General features: G+C 43.5%; 1 protein-coding gene across 6 annotated transcripts; it reads right to left on the minus strand.

Annotated features, from left to right (window-relative positions):
- Positions 1 to 726: 726 nt before the first annotated feature.
- On the minus strand, positions 727 to 10,018 carry CCNA1 (cyclin A1). Of its 6 annotated transcripts, none has more exons than XM_072797396.1 (9): positions 9,894 to 10,018; positions 8,596 to 8,784; positions 5,822 to 6,068; positions 5,511 to 5,635; positions 4,651 to 4,892; positions 3,326 to 3,530; positions 2,297 to 2,410; positions 1,269 to 1,402; positions 727 to 992 (listed from the first exon to the last, which is right to left on the minus strand). In XM_072797396.1, the coding sequence occupies exons 2-9, from the start codon at positions 8,758 to 8,760 to the stop codon at positions 941 to 943; spliced, it is 1,284 nt and encodes a 427-aa protein (XP_072653497.1). In that variant the 5' UTR covers positions 8,761 to 8,784; positions 9,894 to 10,018; the 3' UTR covers positions 727 to 940. The 6 variants fall into 6 exon arrangements, with proteins under 6 accessions (XP_072653497.1, XP_072653498.1, XP_072653500.1 ...); XM_072797397.1 differs by lacking the exon at positions 9,894 to 10,018 and adding an exon at positions 9,465 to 9,483; XM_072797399.1 differs by lacking the exon at positions 9,894 to 10,018 and adding an exon at positions 9,291 to 9,446.
- Between the last annotated feature and the right edge of the window lie 19 nt (positions 10,019 to 10,037).

A 10,037-nucleotide genomic window follows, 5' to 3' on the forward strand; every position in this document is an offset into this window, starting at 1 on the left:
TAAAACAAGTGTTTGGTTGGTTGATTGGTTATTCAGTTCTCTTCACCTTGCAAACTCTGTAAGTGCTGTTGCAAAGGGTCCTGTATGGACGTATAGTGATCTGTAGGATCATGAATAATTTGAGCTAGAGGAGAGCTTAGTATGGATATCTTACAGAGGACAAATAGGAGGGGTTAGCTTCATTAAAATCTGAAGTCCCATCCTGTGGTGAAATTTGCTTTTTCTACCTCTCTGAGCATCTTCTAAGGCTGAAATATATGCTTGATGGGTGACTAAGTGAAAACTGAACATTGACATCATGGTATCTACAAAATGAGCATCACATCCCTGGATTAAAATTACATGTCGGTCACCGCTCAGGGGTACCTGATCACATCTAGTCTTCAACTCACTTCCTTTATTCCCTAGGGTCCTGAAGGGAAACTAGAAGAGATTGTACTTGTTTATATCCCTTCACTAATGAGTCTAAGCTTGGAGTTCCCTCCTTCGCCAATTTATGGAGAGCTGTGTAAAAAGTAAACCAATGGGAAGAAAAAAGTCTCAGGGGAGCCACTGACACCAAACATGAAAATCTCTGAATTCCTCAAAACACTTAATCCCAATGGCATACCAGATTTATGAAACCAGTTTAGGAGAATTCTTGAAACAGAGACGACATTTATAATGCTCCCCACTACAATTCCAGGCAAGCATATGGGCCATCCTAATTAGTAAACAAGTCTAACATGTGGTCACAAGGCAAGTTGTTTATTCTTTAAAAAATGTTAGATGATATTACAAACTACTAAAATCTAAGGGAACTTGACTACATTTACATTTTAAAAAATATGTCATCTATATTGTAGCAACACTAGTTGACCCAACCTGCAGAAACCTATAAAAGTTAAGATGAATTCTGTTGATATGGAGGTTAAGTTCTGGAACTACTTCAGCAAGAGACTTATTGTAGAGGGAGAACTGCAGGTGGTTCCATGAGAGACACGTGCATGTACCTGCAATGAGACCCAAACAAAGGACTTCGGTTTTATAAAATCTCAGGCCACAGAGAACTTTCCAGTAGTTTAAACAGAAAGGAAGAACGCTTTCTGACTCTATGTATTCCAAGCTGACATATTATAAATCTAGGCCTCTCTAAACCGATTTTCCTGATTTAACATGCGAGCCTAGCACTGAGATTTCCAATTTGTTCTATTTTTAATGCTGACATTACTATAACCTATTAAAGCCTTAAATTAGTAAGCTCAGAGAAGAAAATTTCAGAAACTTACTTTGAAGCCTTATACTTCTCCCTAATTGCTTGCTGAGGTCGATGGGGTATATCAAGGCATGCTTTATGTAACTCACTCAGGCAAGGCACAATTTCATTTAATGAATAGCCTGTAAATGCAGCAAGAGTTTCTGGCTAATCAAGACAAAAAGAAAAAAACTGCATCATATAACTTTATATCAGAAAGCTGAAGACAAATCTGAAATCAAGGAAGTTAATTACTTAGGAAGTATCCACATTCATTTCAAGAGAAACTGTAATCCTCCTTCAGTGACTTTAGAAATGAAATATTAGGAAGAACAGCCAGAGTTCTCAATTTGTTCATACTGTGTATTTATAATGCTCAATTTGGGGGTAGGTTACTTTTATGTATTCTGTCATGAGCAGGATTTTTACTGGTCCCTAAAGAGCCTCTTCTTATCTAAACACCCTATTTACATCTTACATATGAAAGATTCTTAGTGGATGCAGAATATATAATAATAAATAAGAATTCTAGAATATAAAAGTAGATACTCTACTTCTTTTAGCATAAAAGTGAGCCTTCAGAACCCAATCGAAGGGTCCGTTTCTAAACTCGCCTCTTTTTGGACCAAGAGGCAGCACTAATTGCTCCCTTTCCTCGAAAACTTGATGCAAATTTCTGACCATCCTAAACGGATCCAGATTGTTTTACATACATAGAACAAAAGTCAACAAATTTTGCCTGAAGTGCTCAATGCTTGCACCACAAGGACATTCCTGGCATAAGGTGGGCATTGAGGTTTCCAGGCCTGCTTCTTTTGAATAAGCATGCAAACACCATCTCCTTGCCTTCCTGCAATCTCTACCCCAAGGCCACTGAGTCAAAGCCATAAAAGCTGACCTGCAACACTCAGTGACATGTTGTCATCTGCTGGCAAGACAACCAGTTCCTTATTAAACTAACTTTCCCTCATGAGAGGCCAGTCCATACTAAGCCTTGAGAGTTACTGGACAGATTCTTAGATAGGCTTTGCATTTCGTGTAGAGAACTCATTGGAATCTTACCCAGAAGTGCCTGTTCACAGTATAGTTCGCCAGGCAATAAGCTGCTGCAGCTCTCAGTGAAGGGAGATATTTCAAGAATGGGTCAGCTTCCAACAGACTCAGTTCTGCTACATACTAAGCACAAGAGAGAAAATCCCAGTGGAATTAGAATCTGACTAAGGTTACAAGTAAACCTAGAAATGTGAAGGGAAAAAATTGTCTTATCTTTGTCCATCCTGTATCTAGTGATGTGTGGACAGAAACGGATGCTCAAAATATTCACTGGGTTAATAATTGCTATGCCTATCCATAACCAGAATAGCACTGGTGTTGTAGTACAGGCCAATATACAAGGATTTGGCCCACCTACACAGTATATATGATAGGTTACTTTTCTTGTCTTCTACTAGTGGGTACAGGTGTATACCAGTCACATAAAGTAGCAAAATACGACCGTATGAAGCTACGGATTTGTCAGGCAAATGCATGTAGTTCAGAGGCTAGAACAGTCCCTGCGAGATTAGAAGAAACATACTGGGAAATTTATACATAGATCCTCATTACTCTTTGCATAGCATATACATTCCAGATATGCTAGGATCACAGTGACTGGAAACCAAGTCTTCCAAACTAATACTTCAGTGCCTTCAACTAAAGTACACTAACCCCAGATGACCAAATAATGCTTTATTACTTCATAGTTAGGGTAAGATGAGAGCCAAATCAAACTGCATTTACTTTATTTCCATTCTGTTAACTAAGAAGAGGTATTTGCCTACATGTAGTCTGTATTTGACAAGGGAACGGTTTCCAAACTTAAACTTCTTTTAAGAGTTGGGTGATCAGATAACCCATGCCTACCAAACGTGATGGACAGTGATGTCTCATAACCAGAAATCATGATCCTAAAATTAGCTCTCTTCCATTGCTAAAAAAGTTTTTCTGGACCCAGGACAAAGAACTGATAAGGAAGGAAGAACTGACGGATGATGGGGAAAGGCTAATTTTATTCTCCTTGGTTCCCAAGTTCCTGGAAGTCAGGTAGCATACCTTGGCCAGATTCTCAGTTCTGATGCACACTCCTTGTCTCCTTAAGTACTGAAGGAGAAACTGGTTGGTGGTTGGCACTGTCAGATCAAAAGCTAGGACTTTCAGGAGCAGGTGTTCCATTCTTAACAGTTGTCGTTTCGTGTAAGTGTCATCAGTTATATAGACAAACTCATCTACTTCAGGTGGATATATTTCTTCATATTTCCTATGAAAGGTAAAGAGTTTTTCGGAAGTAAATCTTGGAAGCTGTGGAGCTCCTTCCTCTGCTATCACAACCATGCCTTTTGCATGGCCCTTGAAGACTTCTTTCCTCTGTATCCACATATCCACTTAAATATTACTAAATGGTACCGACCTTGAAAATATTCAGATCTTGATGCCAGAACAAGAGCATGAGTATTGCAAGGATATGTTGTACTTACTGCTAGGAGTAGTAACAGAGACAATTTCCAACTGAGAATTTTAGGTTGTGGCCTCTGATATGCTGAAAGATTCTGAATGACAGACATACAGATAAATTGCTCTTAATTCTACAAACCTCACTCATCTTGTGGAAAAGAATGTTATATTGAACACAAGCGTAGAATAAAAGCTCCTTAGATTGTAGATCTTTAAAAAGATCATGTTCAAAATAAATAAATAATAAAAATAAAAAGATCATGTTCAGAATTTTTCTCAATTGGATTAGCAAATGATGCTATGTATCCAAGAGTAAGATAATGATAGAATTTCATTATTATCAACTCTTTTGCTTTAGTTTCTGCTTTCTATGGGGGAATTTTGGCAAGTTTCTGGGCATTAATAAGTAGAATGTCCAAGACCAGAAGAATTGAAGACACTGCCATCTACCAACAGGTCACTGAATTTAAGGCAGTTCAGGCAGAAGCCAGCTCTTTTTGTACACAGTGATAGTTTATTCACTGGAACCAAATAAACTGTGTTACTACAGGTCATTTGCTAGATCGTGACGATGGCTTTTGTATAATCAAAATATTTTCTATAACCACAATCTTTTTGTATTAGAATGCAGTCAAAAGACCACACTGCAAAATAGTTAAACTGGATCTTGAATTTGAGCTGATGGTTATCTGTTCATGATATTGAACTTGTTGCTATAAATCTTAAACATCGGAATTGAAGAGTGAACACGTGTTAAGATTGCATGTTAAGATTCAGTTTCTCAGTAAATACTGCAAAAATGATACTTTATCAAGGGAGGCATGAGTAAGCCTTAATTATTGAGCATTTCTTCAACAAATGGGAAAGAAAATCAAGTGTTTTGACAGGCTGCAGTTTTACATTATTTAAGCTGAAAGAATACTTACGAAGCCAGAAGAATAGCTGCTGTTCCTACAAGCTGCAATTTCCCTCTCAGAACAGACATGCAAGAAAGAAACCTATCCAGGAAGTTGACAGCCAGGTACAGAGTCTCTGCTCGAAGCTTATACTCTTCGCCGACCTCAACCAGCCAGTCCACCAGAATTGTTCGCATGCTTTCTGTGATGTCTGGTTGCTTTCTCATGTAGTGTGCTTTGGGCCTGTGTCTTATCTGTTTGGGAAAAGAGTTCTAATACTTAAATAGTTGTATATCAGAAAGATCGCTCCATGGTACAGTGGCTATTTAACAAATAATCTCTGAGCAAAGGTTAGGAAGAAACTGATCAAGAGCCAAACACATCTTTACTATGTGGAAGAACGTATGAAATTCTGGTTCTGTAAGGCAATTAGGTAACAACAAATAACTTAAAGGAGGAGGGGCAGGGAATAGCAATATGGGTTATTCCTAAGAGTGAAATACTGAATACATAAACCCTTTGAGTTGTGGAGAAATAGTCCAAGTAATTGCTACTTGCCTCACAACTATTACTATTTTTTAAGATTTATTTACTTGGGGGGCAGGGAGGGAGAAAGAGAGAATCTCCACCAGACTCCCCACTGACTGAGGAGCCCAACACAGGGCTCCATCCCAAGGCCCTGAGATCATGACCTGAGCCGAAATCAAGATTTGGATGCTCAACTGACTGAGCCACCCAGGCACCCCACACCTATTCTTTTTCATAGATATTCCTACATTTGGATGCCATAAGAATGCTATTCACTAGTGGATTTGGCCAGAAGTTTATAGCTATCTTGTTATTAAGTGTTTTGAGTGCTAGAAATTGAAATAGAATTTGGGAAAACTCACTTCAGCTTCTCTAAGGTACTGATGAATTTCTTCAGCATATTCAGTCACATTTATCACATCTGTACCAAAATCTGATGCATCTTCAGACTGGGAATGGAGAGATGAATCTACCAGCATAGGGGAAACTGCAGGGGTTCAACATTATCAGGTAAGACATTCAGTTTAAAAATTCATTGCATTCACTAACCCTCCACAGGCAATTGTGAAAATAAGGCATTACTTCATGGTTTTCTCCTGCTAGTTACATGCTATTGAATGCTGCAGGCGATTATGAGTACAGAGTACCACCAGCCATAGGTGAGTCGGATTACCTGTGTTGAAATCCAGCAGGAAGTGAAGGTCTGACTTGAGTGTGCTGGTGTCTACCCCACACACATCCTCAAATGCCATCCCCTCTCTCCCAGTGCAGCTGTCTCTGTCTCCTTGCTCAGCCTCATCCATGTAGATATGAAATCCTTGTTTGGCTGGCACCTGGACCCTGCAGTCAGAGAACACTTTCTTTCCAGCTGGAGGGACGACATTTTCTGATCCAGAGAAGCACCGGATTGTTGTGATCCCCTGGAAGAGGATTAAGTTTTTTGTGAGAGGCCACCCTGAAGATAGTATAGGTGATATGAGCTTGTGTGACCCAAGCCAGCAAGCCAGAAAGATGCGAACAGGCTTAAATTGAAATATCTAGGTCTGCAATTTAATTTCAGAAAATGAAGCTTCTGAAATATGACTTCTCCCTTATCTTTATCTACATCTAACATTTGGGAAAAGAGCTACCTATAATTTGTCATCTTCCTCATATATCTATCAAAGGAAACTCAAGATTATAGAAAAAAAAAGAAACCATAGCTATCCTCCAAAATGAGGATAGGTATTGCATGGGTGAGTGGGTAGAGGGAGATTGTTAATTGGCTTTCATACTTCTAGCCTATAGGATTTTATAAGTACCTCTTGATATATAGTCACTGAGTTCCTACAGTCTTCCTCCTTAAACAGCTTTCAGTAAGTAAGTGCCTATAAAGTTTCCATTTTATACTCAGATATTTAGAAACATGATTGTTTTAGAAACTCCTACCATTAACTTCTCTTACAAAGCCATAGAATCTCTTGTATGACATAATGTCCCTTGAGGAAATCTATCAGAGATAAAAGTATGAGCACAGGTAGATGGTATTTAACGCTAAGAGGCTTGAAAGTTTGAAAGGGAGTGAGTGCATATTCAGATCAAATACCAAGTCCTGGAGCACTCTTTTAGATATTGAGGAAGAGTGGCCAATGAGCAAGGTGGAAAACCAAGAGAGTATGGTTCTCCAGGCCGAGCGAGAAGAAAGGATTTCAAGGAATAAAGAATAATCAAATGTGTCAAAGGCTGCTGGATTAGTCAAGTAAGGAATGGACAAAAAAAAGGAGTCAAAAGAGAATAAGAGAAGAATTAAAGACAAGAGAGTATTCGCTCAACAAATCTTCACAAGCTACCCTGGCCAAACACTGTTCGAAGCACTGAGAATACAGCAGTGAGCCTCAAATCCCAATCCTCATCCTGATGGGAGTTTATGATCTAGCAGGATAAACTCTCGAATTATTGGCTGTAAAATGAACAGTCACTGCTTTGTAGTTTAAAGGTTTTAAAGATGGAAAAAGAATACAATATATTTATATGCTTATGAGTTTGACCAGTAGACAAGGCTGAGAAAGGAGAGTTCTCAACATCCCTGAAGAAGCAAGAGGACATGAGGTATACTACATGTGTGAGAGTCACCCTGCCTGAGAGCAGGGAAGTGTAAGTCATGTAGCAGGGTGGGGATGGTAGGGTATATGGCACGTGGGAACGTGCAGAAATTCCCTTTTGGTTCCTTTTATATTTTTAAGATAACAGGATCACAAGGCCATCAACTGAGAGTAAGGAAGGAAGGTAGAGGTTTGGGAGGATTAAAAAGAAATCTATAAAACAGATTTCTGAGAAGTTGGTAAAGGAATAGAGCAGGGGAATGGAGAAGTAGTGCTAGGCAACATAAAAGGTTAACTAATAGTTCTGAATTTAAGTTAAGCCCGGGCTCACTGGGCAGAACTGATGATTCGTAAGAACCAGGTTTCAGATTTTCCGTTTTAAAAAAGTAAATATTGCTAAGCAAATTAAGTTTGTTAAAACCACTTTCACTTAATTTCACCCCCCTCCTCCGAAAGCTTTGAAGAGATCACTTTGGGTATTTTTCTCCCACTGATCAGATGCCACCAAAAGGCAGATACCTTGAGTGGTCAGTGGATGAAGGGCTCTAATCTGGCCTCTACCCTTTTTTTTTTTTCTTTCTTTCTTTCTTTCTGACCTTTCTTAAATCTTTGAAATTTTCTTACCTATTAAATGGGAAGAATTCTTGACCTACCTACTTCACTAGACTATTGCCAGCATGATTCCATTACAGGTGTAAAATATAAGCTTAAGGCATCATTCTGAGGGGCCTAATAACAGACTAAGGGAAACTTTTTTCTACCCCAAAATTCAGTCTTAAGGATCCAAATCCCTTGTTTTGCATTTTAGGTGTCTGATTTTGTTTCTAATCTATTCAGGGAGTCTATTCACCTACCTATGATGAGTCCAGCAAAAGCAACTAATATCTATTATCCATTTGCCCACCTGCCTTTTTTCACGGACTGGGGAGATGTCTACTTTCAAAACACACTTTCAGAAGTAATTTCATCTAGCCGTACCCAATCTGTAGTCTAACACCACTTGCAACGAACATAGTAAAGCATAGCAAATTCAGGTTTGCTTCAGGCACAGTCTAGATCAGTCTGAACGCCACTCTGCTCTGGAGGAACCCCCAGTTCCATAGTTTATTTTGGTGTGTTAACACTTGCTCTTGGCCCAGCACTTACATGGCTTTACATGTACTTAATTCAAATAGTTCCTAGACCTGTTTCCTTGATATTATTGGAAAAATAATAAATTATTCACTCTTTCTAGCTGAAAAAGGGGACCAAAGTCAGTGTCCCTACAGTCCAGATTCCAGGGCTGCAATACTCCAGGGTATTCTAGGTCCGACTCCAAGAGAAACCCACCTCCTACCATGACGTGATGGCCCTTGTCACTCATTACCTGGCCACAGGTCCTCCCGTACTGCCCATTCTCAGTTAGCACCCCTAGCACTGTTCTTTGCGGGGGATCCTGGCCGAGTTGGGCTCTGGTTATCATCTGACAGGCATCGGGACCTCGAGACACCGGAGCTAGGGCTACTCCACTCTTGGAGCTGCTGCGATGCATACCCTCCGTCGCCACAGAATGCAACTATTAGGTAAGGAAAAAGAGACAACCCAATGGTTAGTCCACGCTCTTCCATCATGGGCTCCAAGCATGCAATGAATGTCTAGGAGGGAGAACACTAAAGCGTATCATCTTCTCTGCAATTGTTACTGCTGAAAGGAAGGGCAAGAGCCACGCTGCAAGGGATCCAAGCGCCTTTGAACCCAAACAGCGATTTGAATCTCTCAAGGCTTTCTTCTAAGACCTGACTGAGGCTGGAGGGAGAGATTAATCTTGACAACCTCCAAGCAAGGATACGGAGTCCGGCGTTCACTGGGGAGCCTACAGCTACAAGCCCGAGTCTTCGCCCACCGCGGCGGTGCTTCTCTCATCCTTTCTACCCGCCCCCCCCCCCCACCTCCTTGCAAACAAAAGACCCGGTGTATACATCACTGCGGGAAGGTACGTCCCCTTCCCAAATGACAAGCAGGGTCCTCCTCCGCGGCCCTCCTTCCACCAGACACAAGGCCCCAACCCCCGACTGGAACTACCGCGGGCCTCGCTCCCCTCCGCTTGGCGTCTTTACATGAGTCTCCGACAATTAGCAAGTGCACACGAGGGCCGGGGCTGCGGGGCCGCCGGAGGGGGCGGGGACGCGGCGCCGACACGTGCCAGCGGGGGCGCCGGGCTCCCAGCGGCGGTGGCCGCGGCGCTCAGCTAATCACCTCCCCCGCGTCTGTTGAACCCGCCAATCGGCGGCGCGGCCAGGCCTCGCGGGGCCGCTTCCATGCCAACCGCAGCGGGCGGGCGCGCCCCGGGGCCGCCTCGCCATGACGACCCCCTCACCCGACGCGCTGCGGGCCGCGGCGCCGCGCCCCCGGGGGCTCAGGGCCGGGCGGGGCCAACGGGCGGCGGCCCCGGCTCCCCCTGCGCGGGGCGGGGCGGGGCGGGGCGGGGCGGGGCAGGGGGGCGCCGTCGGCACACGCGCGCCCCTGGAGGCCGCCGCCGGGCGGGGAGGGAGGCGGCCGCCCCGCGACGGCCCGGGCTCTGGAAGGGGCTCCCCCGGGCCGGTTCCCCCAACAGCCCTAACGTCTCCCCGGCCCCGGCGCCGGCGCCGGCCCCCGCCCCCCGCCCCCCGGCCCGCTCCTGAGAACCTTGGCTCGGGAGGGCGACGCGGGGCCCTCGGGGCTGCGCAGGCCGCGCTCGCTCCCGGCCGCGGCTCACACCTGCGCCCCCAGGGCGGCCGAGCAGCCGCGCCGCGGCCCCCGCCCCGAGCCCGCGCCTCCCGGTCGGCGGCG

This window comes from Canis lupus, chromosome 24, assembly GCF_048164855.1.
Source record: "Canis lupus baileyi chromosome 24, mCanLup2.hap1, whole genome shotgun sequence".
In the NCBI taxonomy this organism is placed as follows: domain Eukaryota; kingdom Metazoa; phylum Chordata; class Mammalia; order Carnivora; family Canidae; genus Canis; species Canis lupus.